The sequence below is a fragment of the Microtus oregoni genome, unplaced genomic scaffold (assembly GCF_018167655.1).
Source record: "Microtus oregoni isolate MIOR12 unplaced genomic scaffold, Mior012 000068F_ref0000429, whole genome shotgun sequence".
NCBI lineage: Eukaryota > Metazoa > Chordata > Mammalia > Rodentia > Cricetidae > Microtus > Microtus oregoni.
The window spans coordinates 1-17,150 of NW_024543975.1; the positions used below are offsets into that span (position 1 = coordinate 1).

Genomic DNA, 17,150 nt, shown 5'->3' on the forward strand with positions numbered 1-17,150 from the left:
GAGAGAACTGGCGAAGTCTCCACGAAATGCAGGAACTGCTGAGCCTCGGCATCTGTCAGGTACAAGGCCAGGCTCATGGGGCCTGGCCAGTGCCTGCACAGGGCTTCCAGCATCTGCAGCCTGGGGTGAGGGGGGTGGTCAGGCCAGTGCCAGCACAGGGCTTCCAGCATCTGCAGCCTGGGGTGAGGGGGGTTGTCAGGCCAGTGCCTGCATAGGGCTTCCAGCCCTGCTCAGGCCCCTCATGCGCAGAAGCACAGGATGGCAAGATATCCTCCCCAAAGTTAGCTGCTGCAGAGCCCCCTCGTGTGACTAAGCACCTCATAATCACATAGAGCTGGTCTCTTTTAATCCTTACAACAACCCCGAGAGGGGGTGCATCCACATTGACAGCCGCCTGAAATGCTGAGGCTTATTCATGTTCCCCAGCACTGAGGGACAGCTCCAGGTGCTAGAAAGACTTCCAAAGCCCAAGCTTTTCCCATCATATCCAATGTCTCCAACCTCTGGGGCTCTTCCAGGGACCAGTAGCTTACTACCACACCCCTCGGGTCTCTCAAATCCCATCTAAGCCTATGCCATGCTATCCGGATCTGCCCTCCACACCCTCACCGGTCCATAGAGAGCTGGGCCACCAGGGTAACATCGTGGGGCCGGGGAGGTGGCAGCTGGTGGGGCAGGAAGGTGATGTGCACCCGATGCACAGTGAGCTGCTGTTGCCGGAACTCAAAGCAGGGCTCTTCCTCATCCAGCTGTGCCATGGCCTGTTGCAGCTGAGCAGGGTCCAGGGAAAGAATGAGCAGGCTGGTCCAGAACAGCATGGCCTCCAGCCAAAGACCACTTGAGTACAGAGGGCCGAGACCTCCCAAAAGCAAGGGGGTATGGCCCCTCTCACCTGCTCTGCTTCAGCAGGGAGCTGGCTGGGGCAGCCAAAGAGCTCTCTCCTCAGCAGTTTCCCATCATATCCCAGGAAGGTCAAGTGCAGGTTTCGGAAGAATTCTGCATGCTTGTTCTTCACGCGAAGCTTCTTTGTGAATTCCAGTGGATCACCTGTGTTCCAGGTGAGCAGCAGGGATTTAGAATGGGGAGGGAGCAACAGTCCCCCACCCTGCCATCCCACTCACCTTGAGGTCAGCTGCTTCCAAGTAGCAGCGCTCGGCCAGTGTGTGGTCTGACAACTGCACATTCAGACACAGGGCAGGGATGGACCAGCTCAGGGTGCTCCTTAATGACAGCATTGAAAACATCCTACACAGTGACAGACATCACAGCTCAGCCCCCAGCCTGCCCCTCAGCTCTGCTCCCACAAAGAATCCTCCAGACCTGGTCAGCCAGAGACGTGGCCTGCAGAGTAAGGAGCTCCCGTTTGGCCATCAGCTTCCACATCTGCTCCCAGCCAGATTGCCGGAGCCTGTCCAGCTGCAGCAGGATCACACCTGCCAACCAGGAGAGAGGTTGCCATGCCCACCAGGGACATTCAGATCCCAAAGCTTTTGAAATATTTGTTTTGCCATACTCGCGGGGAGCCCACACCCTCATACATCCAAGACAATCATCTATCAGGCCCTCTTTGAATTTCATTTCGAGGGACTGGAGAGATGGATCTATGTTTAAGAAGCGTGCTGTTTTTGAGAGGACGCAGATTCAATTGCCAGAACCCACATGGTGACTCAGAACCCCCCTAACTCCAGTTTCAGAGGCTAGAATAGCCTCTTCTGACATCCACTGGGTCAGGCATGCATGAGGTGCACACACATACATACAGACAAAACTCTGATACACATAAAACAGATTTTCAAAACAATTATAATTTTCAAATAGGGTCTCACTAAGCTTCTCAGACTGGTCTCTTACTTGCGATCTTCCTGCCCCAGCCTCCCAAAAACCTGGGATTACCAGCAACAACAGGCAGCACCACGCCAGGCTGCACGGTTTCCTGGTACAGGCCATCTGGCCAGCAACAGAAGGCATGCATATGCATGGTGGATGAGGATGTGAGGCCAAAGTCAACGCCTGGGCCAGGTATGAGGCTCAGTTGTAGAGCTTGCCTATCGCACGCGAAACCCTGGTTTAGAGCCCAGTATGGCATAAACCAGGTAGCATATATCTGTAATCCTAGCACCAGGGAGATAGAGGCAGGAGGATCATCCTCACATACATGAGTTCAAAGCCAGACTGGATTGCATGAATCCTAGTAAAAACTAAGCTACAACCTAGTATTTTTCCTATGCTTCTTCCATTCTCAGCTATACAAATGCTCGCCATTGTACTACAGTTGCCTGCCTGTCACTAAGCACTCAGTTCAGTAAAGTGCCTGTCCTTCCCAGACCACACCACAGCCTCGAGAAGAGTGAGCTACTCCATCTGTGTGTGTAAATACACCCCCTGGTGTTTGTATAGCAATGAAATTGCCTAATGGCAAATCTCTCAGAACATGTCCAAATTGCTAACACGGGACTGTGTTTTCTGAGGGTTCTGACATAGTCACCCATAATTCCCTTGGGTAGAGGAGGAGTAGAGCCCCTCCCAGCCATCCTCTCACAGCTGATATAGACCATGATATAGACCAGAAAGCAGAGTCTTGTTGGCCACAGTCATTTGGTACAAGCACGCAAAGTGGGAGGGTTCTCTTCATCCAGTGTCCCGTCCACAGCACCGGCGGAGGTCTTGGGGGCTTCCTAGCAGTCTGTGCCCTTCCACCACTGAGGCTCAGCAGCCCACCCTACCCTGTTTCCCTCACCACTGCCCCCACCTGTGTTAAATCCCCTGCCCAAGGCAGGCCAAGGCTTATGGTTCTTCCAGAGGTTGCCCAGGTACCAGTCGCTCTGGTTCTCCACGAGACCGATCACCTGCTTGTCTGGGAGGGGAGAGCAGGAGGGAGCTGCCTCGGGACATGGCTCAGGACTAGTACACAACAGGGGCCTGGGCAGGTCAGGGAGGGGGCAGGCCAGGGCAGGGTTGCAGGCGCCTCACCGGAAAAGTGAGCGAAGAGTGCCCACAGCTCGGCAATATCGGAGGAGAAAGTGACGTCAGTGTCCAGAACAACCACTCGGGCCAGGCTGAGAGGCAGGATGCTGGGAAGCACTAACTTCATTAGCCCATAGAGACCAGAGTAGTGCTTATTGGGTATCCAGGAGATCAGCGGCTGCAGGGATGGGGAGGAACGACAAGGGGACGGACATACTCAGGGGCACAGTGGGAGTAAAGAGAGCCGGGCGGTGGTGGCCCACGCCTGTAATCCCAGCACTCGGGAGGCAGAGGCAGGCGGATCTCTGTGAGTTCGAGACCAGCCTGGTCTACAAGAGCTAGTTCCAGGACAGGCTCCAAAACCACAGAGAAACCTTGTCTCGAAAAAACCAAAAAAAAAAGAGAGAGAGAATGGGCCTAGCTGGGCAGGAGTAGGGTGACAGGGGGGCGGGGAGCGGACTCCTGCCTTGAGCTCTTCAGCGTCATAGAATCTGATGGTCACAGCTGGCACCATCCATGTTCGGAAGAGTGTCTCCAGGATGCTTCTGGCTACAGCATCAGTTACCAGGTGGAGGTGCAGTGGATTTTTCCTTTTGGGTGGAAAGAGTCAACGTAAGGCTGTGCAGGAACAACAAAGGATTCTCTCCACAGGAGGAGGCCGTGTCTCCTACAAGGAGTTCCTGAGGGTGTTCTGATACCCTGCCTCCAGCCTGCCCGCACCACCCTCAGGAAGGGGACTTCAGTTTCCTGGGATGAGGAAACAGAAGAGTGGTGTGGATTGTTTCGTTGTGGGTGGGCTCCTGACCCTCGTCCAGGTGGCCTGTCTGTACCTGTAGAATAGCACGGACTTCACAAGGGTGATGACCTCTCGGCTGGAGTTGTGTCCGGCACACACAATGGCCACATGCAACAGCTGGGAGGGAACACCTAGGTCAGAAGCGGTCCCCAACGTCTACCGGTCAGCGGAGCCAGCCTGGTCTAGAACAGTGTATCCCCCACCAGACATCGGAACTGGGGAAAGGGTTGCTTAGAGGCACCACCTCAATTTCACAAGTGGAGAAACTGAAGAGTGAAGGGGCGTCCTCAGGTGTCCCAGCTTGGTGGCCAGATGTCAGGTGCTTTGATTCTTGTAGATGCCCAGATGGCTGGGCTGGGGCCAGGAACCCTGGGGGTGGCAGCCACCAGAGGCCACGCGCACCTACCTCGCACTTGGGTGGCAGTAGAGGCTGCAGATCGGAGGTGGAGCGATTGCGGCTCCCGTATAGGTCTCCATCGAGGGTGGCAGTTGCCTGTAGTCCGTCTGAAAGGACACGTGGCATGAGCAGGCAGAGGGCACACTAGGTCCCCACCTCGCCTGCCCAGCTCTCGGCGCTCACACTCGGGGTCCCGGCCGAACAGGAAGAAGCCAACCACTACCACCAGCAGCAGCAGCAGCGTGGCGGCCCCCAGTGCCCGGGGGCGCCCTCGGGGCAGCATGGCTGTCTGAGGGACTCAGGGCGGGGGGCGACCCCGGGCAGCGGGCTCCATCACGGACCCTGTGGACCAAGACCAGAGGAGGGTCAGCGCTGGGTTGCGGGGGCCCGACGGCTGCTCTCCCTGCCCGGGCATAGCCGCCTGTCTCACCTGCTCCAGAGGCTCCAAGAAGGCCTTGTTCCTCTTGCGACCGCCCGGTAGCGGGGACCGGGGCAGAGCTGCGAGTCAGCCCCGCCCCCAACCTGGGCTCAGGTTTCACCTTCGCTTGTCTGGACTGGAAGGGGCGGGGAGACCCTGGCAGGGTTCCGCCCTTGCCCCCGTACGGGACAGCTCCGAAAACGGCAAAGAACCTATAACCCTCTTTTGCACCAAGGCACGGGAGAGCTGAAGGCCACTGGGACAGCTATCCAGGATGGCCCTGTGCCCGCTACCTGAACCCTCCTGGCTCTGGGACCCCATCTCTCCCCCTAAGGGGAAGGACCCATGACCGGGAGCTCAGGATCAAAGGATTGGCCCGGTCACCACGGGAGTCCAGGCGGAGGAGGGGGCGGGGAGAGTAATAGGAATGTCCGGAGACACCTGCTCAGGTCAGGGACTGGAGGCTGGGCCTGCTAGGGACACCTGTAGCCTGAGCGTCCTCCCTGGCCCTTAGTCCAGGTGGACCAGCCTGGCCCAGCAGCGGACTGGAAAACATGGGCACTGCGCCCTTTTGAAGGTCGCCTCCCCTCCTGCACAAGAGCTGGCAGAGGGCCTCAATGCCGCCTGGGCAGGGCCGTGAGTTCCCCTGCCCTTGCCTGGAGCGCGTTGATCGTGCCAGGCTCCAAGGCCTGGATCCCTTCCTCTTCCCTCCTCCACCCTTCAGCAGGCCTCTGGCCCTATAGGGGTGCGGGGAGCTCTGGGCTGTGAAAGAGACCTGCCATGGTCGGTTGAACACGTCCTGAGTGCCAGGCCCTGAGCCAAGTATTTGCCAAGCCTTCACTCAGTTAATCCTCACACCGCCCCGAGGACACAAGAGGAGATTGTCCCTGAGAGTGACTGGAACCTGCAGCCTTCGGCCATTGGCTGTGGCAGGCAGCCCTAAACTGGGCCTGCAGGGACTCCCAGAGGTGACTGCTTTCTCAGTCTTCCCTCCGGGGTCGTTTACCTCAGGACTGCCCCTGCCCCTCCTTCCTCCGGAATGTGGATCTCTCCATGTCTCTTGCTTAACTTGACAGCTCAAGGGAAGCTGAAGTTGCCTGTTCTGTGGGTCACACTCCCCCCCCCCCAATTCCAGGTATTCAGTTTGTACAAAAACTGGACCTGCCCTCCAAGGACTCCACTAGGCCTCACCAGGAGCACAGGCTGGATCTTTGGTTCAAGATCAGCTGTCTAAAATGAGGCAGACCCATAAACAGCAGCCTGGGGCTGGCTCCTCCCCTAGGTTATCGGAATGCTTTTCTCTGGGGGATTGGGGATCAGCCTGTGGGCCTTTGGAGGTTGCTATAGAAACCGAAAACTGCCTCTTATACATGTAGGCATTAAGAGAAAACTCTTGTGTCCAGGCTTTGAATTCCAGTGCTTCGACCTCATTGTCAGCCTAGAATGAAGTTCGGGGTGGGGGGTGGGAGGTGGAAGGGTCCCTCCCCATAACCCTCAACAGAGAGGCTGTAGGAGCTCCAAGTGTGTAGGAGCAGATAGGGTCACAGGCAGAGCCTAGACCAAGCTAAGTCTTCCAAAAAGAGGTGTGAGTTAGTGGACACATTGTCGTCTCTCATCATGGTGACCCTGTCTCAGCCTCAGCACTGTGGGTAGGGAAATGAACGGAAGTGTCTGTTGAACCCTCAAGAAGCCCTCTGGAGCCTTCAGAGGAAAGCGAGACAAAAGTGAGTCTAGTCCCCTGGAGCTGAGCCTCCATTTGAGCCAGATCTGCTCAGGACTTTATTTTGTGAACTTGGATTGTCCAACACCCTCCCTGGGTCTCTGGTGTCCTCATCTGTGCCTGTCCAACACCCTCCCTGGGTCTCTGGTGTCCTCATCTGTGCCTGTCCAACTGGTCTTTCTTCTCCTGTGACTTGGGACAGACAAAAGGAGAGAGGATCCAGACCAATTTCTCCAGAGGCCTTTGCAGCCCAGCCTTGCAGCCAGGTCCAAGCAGGAACCCAGCAGGGAGGACCCTCCTTCCCGGCTGCCAAGCTTGCACAGGCCTTGACTCTAATCAGGCTCCGGATCTAGAGAGGAAATTCAGGCATCCCTGCCAGCTGCTGGCCTGGCAGGGCCCAGCCCCCTGCACTGGAGAGAAAGACCCTTCACCATCTGGAAGTGAAGGGGAGGTGGTGTACCACCGTCCTCAGGGCCTCTCCTTCCTCCCCAGAACAAAAGACCATCTGATAAAATCTTGCACACCTGTATTCACCTGCTTGTACACACAAGTACAAACACACACACACATAAGCTCACTCCAGCTGCAGCAGAGTGAGAGCAGGAATGGCCCAAAAGGCAGTAAAGTCACTGAATTCCTGAGCCTAGATTTTAGCCAGGCCTGTCTCATCATGTCTCAGCTCATGCTGAGCTAGACAGTGCTGCCAAAGGCCTTTTGGTCAGGGCCTCGCCGTGCTATCTGGGACAAGTAGTCGGGCTTCCTTGGGCCTCATCTGTGGGCAAGCGTTCCTATCAATCTGACGAGGCTGATGTATTAGTTGCTTTTCTCACAACTGTGACAAAATCAACCCTTGGCAGAAGCAAGCTTAAGGGGGGATTTATTTGGGCTCACAGCTTGAGGGTATAATCCATCATAGTGGGCAGCAGTGGTTTCGGAAGCCTGAGGTTGCCGGCCAAGCTGTAATCCACAGTCAGGAGACGGAGAAAGATGCAGGCTGGTGCCCAGGTTGCTTTCTCTTTTATTCAGTTCAGGACTCCAACACAGAGAAGGAGGAGACAAGCATCCAGGCTGGGTTCTCTCAACTGCAGGCACACCATGGACACACTCAGAAGTTTGTTTCTACATGATTCTAAACCCACCAAGTGGACACTGAAGATGGACCAGCGAAACCGCCGGCAGGGCAAGGAGTATGTGGGGCACTCGGGGTGGATGAGGAACCACTTCCACGGTGCCCGTACCACGGACTCTTCTGAGGCTCAGAGCACCTCTCCCTGAGTTTTTGTTGGCAGGCATTGGCTCCACATAGACAAAGAAAAGGAAGGAAGTGGGCATGGCTGTGGCTTCCTGGTGAGTGCGGTGCTTAAAGCACCACAGAGTCCAGCTCCGGCTCAGACTAAAGCAGCATTCCAATCAGGACTAGACATAGTACGCACTCTTTTAAAAACGATTTATTTGTTATATATACAGCATGTTTGCCTGCACACCAGAAGAGGGCATCAGATCTCATTACAGATGGTTGTGAGCCACCAGGTGGTTGCTGGGAATTGAACCCAGGACCTCTGGAAAAGCAGTCAGCCAATGCTCTCAACCTCTGAGCCATCTCTCCAGCCCAGTAGGCACTTTTTTTTTTAAAAAAAAATGATTTTAGTTTAATTTTTTAAAACGAAGTCTTACTCTAGCTAAGGCTAACCTAAAACTCACTCCACGGGCAAGGCTTGTTTTGTACTTGCAGTGATCCTCTTGACTCTGCCTCCCCAGTGCTGGAATTCCTTACAGGAATGTGCCACCATGATCAGCGCTTTATTTTAGGACTTACTGCATTTTATGTATATGACTTTGGTCTGCATGTCTTTCTGTACACCCACATGTGTGCCTGCCATGTGCTTACAGAGATCATAAGAAGGTATCGAATCCTCTAAAACTGGAATTACAGATGGTTATGAGCCACCATGTGGGTGCTGGGGACCAAACCCAAGTCCTCTGCAAGAACAAGCGCTCTTTTACTCCAAGCCCTCTATCCAGTACCACACCCAGCTTTTTTTAATTTTTTTATTTAAATTGTCTTTGTTTTTTGTTTTTCGAGACTGAGTTTCTTCGTATAACAGCCTTGGCTGCCTTGGAACTCGCTCTGTAGACCAGACTGGCCTCTGCCTCCCGAGTGCCGGTATCGAAGGCATGCACGGCCACCACCCTGCATTTAAAAGATTCTTAAGTGAGCATTTCTTAAACCCTGAGCCATCTCTCTAGCTCCTTTATGAACATTTTTATTTGTGTTTATTAATTGTACAAAACAATGAGCTTCGTCTATCATGATGGCACGGGTCTTTAAAAATCCCAGCATTTAGGAAGCCGAAATAGGCAGATCTCTGTGAATTTGAGGCCAGCCAAACAAGGGTACATTGTGAGACCTTGTCTCAAAACAAACCAACCAAAATCATGAACTTCATGATGACATTTCCGTACATGCTTGTGATATACTGGATGGGCTTATTGGGAAGATAATACCCGGTATGGTACTAAACAAACACATTACATACTCAACGGATACCATAAATTCCCGGGCGGAGTCCACAATGGCGCAGAGTTGCCACGCCCCCTCTGCCCACAGCCAATCAGCTGCCTCCCCAGAGCCGTTCCCTCCCTCCACTTCTGCAGCGCCTTGACACGAGCAGCTTTGTTGCTGGGTTCAGGAGTGGATCCCTAGGTGTTACCCCCCAACCCTTGGGGCTTAGCTGAGAGCCAGGAGATACATCCAAGGGCCAGAAAACGCTGACATTCGTTCCGAGTTCAAGGTCCAAGTCGGCCCCAAATAATTTTGTAGATGGGAAATTGAGGTGCAGATAAGGGAAGTGTATGCACAGGTTCATCCTAAGTGGAGAGCAGAAGGCTAGGCCAGGGTATTCTCCACCAAAGTAGTCATCCGGCTACGGCTTTTGGGGGTCCACCCAGGAGAAGCTGGAGCCGAAGCCACGGCACTAAATCTGCTGGCTAGGTTTGCCTCAGTTTCCCCAGCACTGGCTTTTGTGGGGAACTGGAAACTGGCGGTTGCTGAGACCCATTTACGACAGTTTCGAGGTTCCTTGCGCCTTAAATCCCAAGTACTTTGCTGTCCTGCCCTCCCGCTCGAGCCTCTCGGCGATCTTCTGGGAAAGTCTGAGACTTCGTGGTCCCTTCTCTAGAATGAACTGTTCAGCCTGCAGCCAAGCTGCAACTGCGCAGGCGCCAAAACAGCCAACCAAGAAGGCTGAAGAGTGGAAGCCAGAGGCTCTAGGAGCTTCGGGGCGGAGAGTGAGGGAGCCAATGGTTGGAAGGAGGAAGGGTGGGCGCTCACGGTCACTAGGAGGAGGTGCTAGAGATGGGGTGAACGGGCGTCTAGCTAGCCCTGGGCTGCGGAAGTGGAGCGACTGGGAGGCGGGCTTAGGGCCGGAAGCAGGAAGGAGGGCGCAGGACACAGGGCGCCGCGCCACCTGTGCTGTCGGCCGGTGGAACTGTATGTAGCTGGAGCAGGATGGAAAAGCTGCGGCTTCTGGGCCTCCGCTACCAGGAGTACGTGACTCGTCACCCAGCCGCCACGGCCCAGCTGGAGACTGCAGTGCGGGGCCTCAGTTACCTGCTGGCAGGTGCCACACTGACCTTTGACCCATTTCTTCGGGCCCCTGACCCATGACTCCTAAGGCCCTCTCTCTGCGGACTCAGGGTAGTGGTCACTGTGTTTGAGTTCCTGTGGCATATAGGAAGTTGAGGGACCCAAAGCTGCAGGGTGAAACAAACGCTCACCAACGCCTCCTGTACTTTCTTCCCCAGGTCGCTTCTCCGATTCACACGAGCTGTCTGAGTTGGGTGAGTTGGGCTCTGGACTGGGGAGGAGGAAGGCTTCCAGAGGGCCTGGACTGCCCTTTAGATTGATGTACCAGGCTCAGTCAGACAAGTTCAACTGTGCAGGACCCTTGGTGTTCCTTTCGAGTTGGGAGACCTGTGAGGGAGGACCTTGACTAGCTATTCACTCCTGGTTTGGCTCAGGATTAAACAACTCTTCTGTCCTTGCTGGTTCATCCATTTTCTGAGTATGCGGAGGGCACTGTTGTTCTGTCCAGTGGAGGAAATAAAAGGTCACCGAGGCAGGGGAATAGTCCCTGATGGCAGGCTACATTCAAATGCCACAATCCCCATACTATAAATGCCTCAGCCGTGTTTGCTTAGTTTTGGAGGAAGTGATGGCCATGAAAGGATGAGGTAGATTAAAAGGTAGTTGTGATGTAGCCCTTCAGGGGGACAGGACAGTCTGCAGAGAGAGCAAAGGGAGAGGTGGGGCCGCACACTTGGCTCTTCTAAATAGCTCAGGAGCCAGCCCTGCCAGCAGAGCAAGGGCTAGCTTGTCTCTGCAATCAGATCGTTGTTATTTGTTCAGGATAGCAGGGCTCTAAGTGGGAGAAGAGGCATGCTGGTTTCCACACAGTCTGTGGGTAACTGAGTACGACTTGTGACCGGTGATCCCTAGAGTTCTGGGGTAAAGGTGAGGGGTGAAGGCCACACCAGAGCCGGCCTCTCAGGCCCACGCTCTGCTTCTCAGTCTACTCCGCCTCTAACCTGCTTGTGCTGCTCAATGACGGGATACTTCGGAAGGAGCTGCGAAGAAAGCTGCCTGTGGTGAGGATTCTGCTGGGAGCCGCGTGTGGGAGCTCAGGGACTTGGGAAGAAAGCGGTAATGAGCAGCACGCGTGTAGCACATGTTGCAGTCTCAGAGTGTGGGACATGCCCGTGCCCCTGACCGTCAGTTGTCCCTGTCTCACACAGCCAGCCTGTTAGCAGTGCATGGTGTCTGAGCTCAAGTGTTAGGCTTGGAAAGTGGGAAGCCCCCTGTCCCCGCCCCCTGCAGAGAGGCCCTCTTTCTCCAGGACAGTGCTTGGGGCTAGGGGAGCCCCTGACCTCTGGGCTTCTTGCAGTCGCTGTCCCAGCAGAAGCTGCTGACATGGCTGAGCGTGCTGGAGTGTGTGGAGGTGTTCATGGAGATGGGGGCTGCCAAGGTGTGGGGTGAAGTAGGCCGTTGGCTCGTCATCGCTCTCATCCAGCTGGCTAAGTAGGTTGGGTTGTGGAGGGCAGGACTCAGGTGGGGTGACCCAGGCCAGCTTTGAGCGTGCTCAGTGGAGCAGCCCTGCTGCCCGCTTCTAGCCGCCTCCCTCTATCTGTACTGTACTTCTCAACTCAGGGCTGTCCTGCGCATGTTCCTGCTCATCTGGTTCAAGGCTGGCATTCAGACCTCACCCCCCATTGTTCCGCTGGACAGGGAGACTCGGGCACAGCCATTGGGTAAGCTGCCCCTCTGCCCTGAAGTGGAATGGGACACGGGACTGCTCTGTGGATTTGCAGCATATTCCCCATGAGCTCAGCACCCATTATTCTGTAAGAAAGAACAAGAAAGACAGGTTTGGAGAAAATCAGAACTTAAACTTGGGAGTTTTATTTTTTCTGATCCTAAAGATCACACCCAGAGCCTTGGGCATGTGAGGCAAGTACTCTACCACTGAGCTACAGTCCCATCCCTGAGCCTGAGCTTGTGGTACCAGAGTCCTCCTTCTGTCTTTTGGGCTTCAGGAACTAGGACAAAGTGGGTGTCCTGCCAACATTGTCTCTGGGCCTGGTTCTGTATCATGAACCTCAGGCTCATGAGTCAGGGTACCCGGCTGCTATGGCTCCTCTGTCAGCCTTGTCTCTTCTCTCACCTTGAGTGGGGACAGTGTTGGGGCTCCCACCTGAGCGTGTTGACAGGAGGATTGAGGCAATATGGCCTCATGGTCCCATAGCTCCAATAGTTACGGTTGGGCTGGGCCTTCCCTTTTTTCCTCTGGGTTCTTGTTTGCCTGTGACTATGGGCCGGGGTAGGTTCCAGAATGCTTCCCTCTGTGGAAAGGTTTCTTGCTGAACCACAGTCCCTGGGTGCGATTACCATGGCTCAACTACTGCCTCAGGACAGGCTCTTGTGTTCTCCAGGTAGCTCCTCAGGCATTCACATGTTCTCTGTGGGCTCTGCTAGGAATGTGTCCCTCTTACTCTGTGTTCTGTCTCTACCTGCTAGATGCTGATCACAAGCCAGGCAGCCAGGAGCCATCCTATGTGGGGAAACGGTCAAACAGAGTGGTGCGGACCCTCCAGAGCAGTAAGTGCAAGATGTTGCTGGGCTGGGCACCCGGGTGCTGAGGTCATGTGGGCCTGAGGGGCTGGGCACCGGGTGCTAAGATCATGTTGAGCCTGAGGGACTGGGCACCCGGGTGCTGAGGTCATGTGGGCCTGAGGGACTGGGCACCCAGGTGCTGAGGTCATGTGGGCCTGAGGGGCTGGGCACCCGGGTGCTGAGGTCATGTGGGCCTGAGGGGCTGGGCACCGGGTGCTAAGATCATGTTGAGCCTGAGGGACTGGGCACCCGGGTGCTGAGGTCATGTGGGCCTGAAGGACTGGGCACCCAGGTGCTGAGGTCATGTGGGCCTGAGGGGCTGGGCACCCAGGTGCTGATGTCATGTGGGCCTGAGGGGCTGGGCACCCGGGTGCTGAGGTCATGTGGGCCTGAGGGACTGGGCACCCAGGTGCTGAGGTCATGTGGGCCTGAGGGACTGGGCACTCAGGTGCTGAGGTCAGTGTGAGCCTGAGGGACTGGGCACCCAGGTGCTGAGGTCAGTGTGAGCCTGAGGGACTGGGCACCCAGGTGCTGAGGTCAGTGTGAGCCTGAGGGACTGGGCACCCAGGTGCTGAGGTCAGTGTGAGCCTGAGGGACTGGCTCCTGCCAGCATTCACATCAGCTCCTGCTTCACCTGCCTGTCCTTATGTTCTAGGCCCGTCCCTGCATGCACGACACTGGGGAGCCCCCCAGCAGTGGGAAATTCGCCAGAAACAGCAGCAGGAGGAACTGAGCACACCCCCAACATCTCTGGGGCTGCAGGAGACCATTGCAGAGTCTCTGTATATTGCCCGACCCCTACTGCACTGTATCCTTAGCTGTGCTGGAGGTAGGTTGGGGAGGAGCCGGGCTGGAGCATGCACTGGAGACATCCTTGACACCTTGACTGTCAGTGCTCAGTCTAGGCTTCTGGGGTCAGCGGTCATGGACACCCTGGCTACTATCTGGTGTGGTGGATATGACTAGGTGAGCATCAGCAGGGACTCCATTCCTCCCGTGGGCTCTCTGCGTGCCGTTTGGCTGTCCCTCTCAGGGACAGAGGCCATCCTTGTTCCTATGTCCCTGGCCCACAGCCTGAGTCTCCTGAGTAACAGAAAGAGCCTGACTCGAAGGGAACAGCTCGAGCTAAGGCGCCGCACAATCCTGCTGCTGTACTACTTGCTGCGCTCGCCCTTCTACGACCGCTTCTCTGAGTAAGGCGCCCTCCTCACCTCCCTTCCCTCCCCTCGTATCAGCAGGGCTGTCCATGCTGCACGGAGAGGGCTGGGCTCAGCTGAGTCCTGGCTGCTTCCAGAGCTGTCCAGGATACAGCCACCAGAGCCGCTGCACCATCAGGCCAGTGTGAGCTTCTGTGCTTGTTGGCAAGAGAAGCCACCGTTGAGGCAGGCCACCTATCTCCAGCTCTTTGCACCGTAGGCAGTCCATTTTCAAAGGGGCCCCAGCTAGGCTGTCACTGCTGGGCCCATCCCACACTGACACCTGTGAGGTCTCAAAGCCTCTGCCTTAGCCAGAGAAATCTTTCAAAAAGGCCTGCAAGGGTATGATCTGTGGTGGAGTTTCTGAGCAGGAGCGGGGCTGTGAGACTAACGGGCTCAGTTCCTCACCTGTAAAGTGGAGATAGTGATGGCACCCATTTGCAGGGCTCAAATAGGGGTCAGGTGTTTGGCCATGCTTGGTATGTAATGAGCATGTGATAAATATTAGGTCTTTTTTTTTCACCAGTGTTTGCTGGTGATCAAGCCTAAGGCTTCAAACATGCTAAGCAAGTATTGTACCCTGAACCACACGTCCACCCCATACATGTTCTTTCACTGTTCCCAACATCAGTATGTCCCACCCCAAGTCCCATATGGAAAGTCCCATATCTTAAACAACAAGCATCTCCTTGAGCCAAGGGGGACTCTTCTTAGGCCCGCTGCTCTGACCACTGGCGTGTGAGGTACTGTAGCTCAGCTCTCCTGCCAGTTTACCTCCCCAGAAATCTCCAGGGCGCAGGCTGTGCTACCAAGTGGCCTTAGGAAGGAAGCTTTGTTTGTTGTTGAATGCAAAGGTCCAAAGAGGGTAAATGAGGCAGCAAAGGGGAGGGGGAGTGTTGTGCTGGTGCCGACTGACGGGTGGACAGAGCTGTGGGCACGGGTGCAGCTGTAGATAGGTTAGTGCCAGCGATCTGGCCTTGTACTGGAGTCTGTCTAGCCCATTTTCTGAAGTGCCTGGTGGTCAGAAGAGGTCTTCAGCTCCTGATGTGCAGAAATCCACCCCACCCCCACCATGCTGTTTCTCTTTCTTGTCCAGAGCCAAGATCCTCTTCCTGCTCCAGCTCCTTGCAGATCATATCCCTGGTGTTGGCCTGGTAGCAAGTAAGTGGGTGGACGGCGTGGGTGTAGAGTCCCCGAGTGGAGAGTCAGTGGGTGGATGGCGTGGGTGTAGAGTGTCCCCGAGTGGAGAGTCAGTGGGTGGACGGCGTGGGTGTAGAGTGTCCCCGAGTGGAGAGTCAGTGGGTGGACGGCGTGGGTGTAGAGTGTCCCCGAGTGGAGAGTCAGTGGGTGGACGGCGTGGGTGTAGAGTCCCTGAGTGGAGAGTCAGTGGGTGGACGGCGTGGGTGTAGAGTCCCCGAGTGGAGAGTCAGTGGGTGGACGGCGTGGGTGTAGAGTGTCCGAGTGGAGAGTCAGTGTGGGTGGACGGCGTGGGTGTAGAGTGTCCCCGAGTGGAGAGTCAGTGGGTGGATGGCGTGGGTGTAGAGTGTCCCCGAGTGGAGAGTGAGTGTGGGTGGATGGCGTGGGTGTAGAGTGTCCCCGAGTGGAGAGTGAGTGTGGGTGGACGGCGTGGGTGTAGAGTGTCCCTGGGGCACAAACAGCCCCATCTTGCTGTGTGCTCTCTCTCCTTTTGGTTTGATTATTGGGCAGTCAAGAGTGAAACCTAAATCAGTACTGGGAGGTGACAGACAGCTCCGGGGCCTAAGTTCACCCGCGGAGGTGGGAAGGCAGCTGTGTCTGTGTGGAGGATTATTAGGCCATGGCAGGTGGCAAGCCCTCTTCTGCCTCTGTGACCTGAATTATAGAAGACAGGCAAGGAGGGGCCTTGGGGCCTGCTGAGTACCTGACTGTAAAAAAGACCTGCTGCTCAGACCCCTGGCTCCCCTGAAACCAGGGGTCCTTTGTCTGTGAACTTCATCTCCGTCATCGTGGCTGAGGCAGGAGACACAGCTGCTGGCTGGTGGCAGTGCCAAGGGGCCTGGCTTGGCCCTAAGTCCTCCTTCCTTCTCCTTGCAGGGCCGCTCATGGACTATCTGCCCTCCTGGCAGAAGATATATTTCTATAGTTGGGGCTGACCGACATGCAGGAGTGGGTCGAGTGGCCATGTGGTGTGCTCCGTTGCTCTGGGCCTGCCACAGCCCTCCAGTCCCCCAGGTCCCTCTTCTCTAATAAAACTGACTCTCGTCGTGTCCCAGCATGTGGCTTTGTGTCCAGCAGCCAGCACCTGCCCTGGCAGGTCTTTTTCAGCCCTGATCACCACACTGTTCCTTTTCACGCCTTCCTAATATGGAGCACTGCAGCCGGCTCCTTGTCAGTGGGCAGGGAGCCTCCTTCAGGTCCGGGGCAGCTTCATCTTGGCATAGCAGACTGACTTAGCCTCCTCCGGCATGTGTCATGATTTGCCTCAACTGCGTGACTAGATGCTTCTTTCTCACTGGCCCCTGGTGAAGACAAGTGAAGGAAGCTAGGCCACGGATGAGCATGGTCTAATAAGCCTTCTAGGCAGGACCTGTTTCCCCTCTCGCTACAGGCTAAACAAGCCCAGCATGCTCCCCAGGAGAAGCTCTTCTCCATGGCAGAAGTCAGCTCTGCTGGGACTGCGACGGGACAGAGTGCAAACTGAGTTTGTAGGAAAATGAGCAGTTGCTGTGTGCGCTGGAGTTCCCTCTCGCTGACTCTCCCAGCAGGCTGGCTCTAGAGCTAGGCAGGCTGTGGTGGAGAAAAGAGGGCCTGAACTTTACTCTCCTCAGTGTTTGTCCTCCCCTTCTTCCTTTGTCCCTTTCTGTCTCTTAGACAAAAGTCTCACTGGCCTCAAACTCATGGTCGTCTCAGTGTGCGACTAGAGAGTAAGCTGTCACACCTACCTTGTTCCTGTCCTTCCTAGCAGGTCTCTTGACTTTGGAGAACACTGCACCTCTCCTTCAGGCTCCTCCTCCACTGTGCTCTAATAGCCCAGCTCAAGTGGACATGCTTGCCGTGTGATGCTGAGACGCACAGCCCTGGGCTCTGAGCGGGAGCAGTAGAAAGGGCAGCCCATCAACTTGTGGACTCTGAAACTGACCCTCTCTGCACAGCCTCACAAGCATTCGGAGTACCTACACTAGCAGACTCTGGTGCCATACAGCACGTGGTCCCTGCCTTGCAGGCCCTAACTACCAGGTACATCCTACACTGAGATCGTGAAGATGGAGATGGTGTTGCCTCCAGCAGTGATGGCAGAGGAGAAGGAAACCTTCCAGCAGCTTGTGAAACGCAAATCCAGGAGCGGTTTTGTCAGGTTGGAGCTGGATAGAGACTAGCCACCACGCCACATCCCTCACCCAGAACTTCAGTTTCCTGCCTGCATCTGGGGCAGGGGCTTGGAGCACAACCCTCAAGTGCCATGCTGCAGGGACATGAGGAGTGGATGGCATGAGGCCCAGGGAACAGTCTG

The 17,150-nt window shown here is 55.6% G+C and overlaps 2 protein-coding genes across 3 annotated transcripts; one reads left to right on the forward strand and one right to left on the reverse strand.

Annotated features, from left to right (window-relative positions):
* Positions 1-5: 5 nt before the first annotated feature.
* On the reverse strand, positions 6-5,329 carry Large2 (LARGE xylosyl- and glucuronyltransferase 2; the record flags this gene model as incomplete). The annotated part of the gene is given in 14 exon segments (XM_041641271.1): positions 6-120; positions 610-770; positions 893-1,029; positions 1,032-1,047; positions 1,122-1,190; positions 1,192-1,245; positions 1,321-1,433; positions 2,750-2,854; positions 2,971-3,142; positions 3,431-3,554; positions 3,795-3,877; positions 4,167-4,264; positions 4,341-4,499; positions 4,588-5,329. Coding segments are annotated over 13 exon segments (1,347 nt in total), but the record flags the coding sequence as incomplete, so codon positions are not given.
* A 4,325-nt stretch (positions 5,330-9,654) lies between these two features.
* Pex16 (peroxisomal biogenesis factor 16) lies at positions 9,655-15,906 on the forward strand. Of its 2 annotated transcripts, none has more exons than XM_041641263.1 (11): positions 9,655-9,915; positions 10,100-10,135; positions 10,866-10,942; positions 11,239-11,372; positions 11,502-11,602; positions 12,369-12,449; positions 13,120-13,272; positions 13,358-13,430; positions 13,538-13,657; positions 14,757-14,821; positions 15,734-15,906. In XM_041641263.1, the coding sequence occupies exons 1-11, from the start codon at positions 9,804-9,806 to the stop codon at positions 15,790-15,792; spliced, it is 1,011 nt and encodes a 336-aa protein (XP_041497197.1). In that variant the 5' UTR covers positions 9,655-9,803; the 3' UTR covers positions 15,793-15,906. The 2 variants fall into 2 exon arrangements, with proteins under 2 accessions (XP_041497197.1, XP_041497198.1); XM_041641264.1 differs by having other exon boundaries at positions 9,874-9,992.
* The last annotated feature ends 1,244 nt before the right edge of the window (positions 15,907-17,150 follow it).

Excerpts from the sequence above, each read along its gene's own strand:
- Pex16 (XM_041641263.1), top strand. The coding sequence starts at position 9,804 with ATGGAAAAGCTGCGGCTTCTGGGCCTCCGCTACCAGGAGTACGTGACT. Across the intron at positions 11,373-11,501 it reads GCTCTCATCCAGCTGGCTAA|GGCTGTCCTGCGCATGTTCC; the intron begins GTAGGTTGGGTT and ends TTCTCAACTCAG. Across the intron at positions 13,273-13,357 it reads TGCCCGACCCCTACTGCACT|TGCTCAGTCTAGGCTTCTGG; the intron begins GTATCCTTAGCT and ends CTTGACTGTCAG.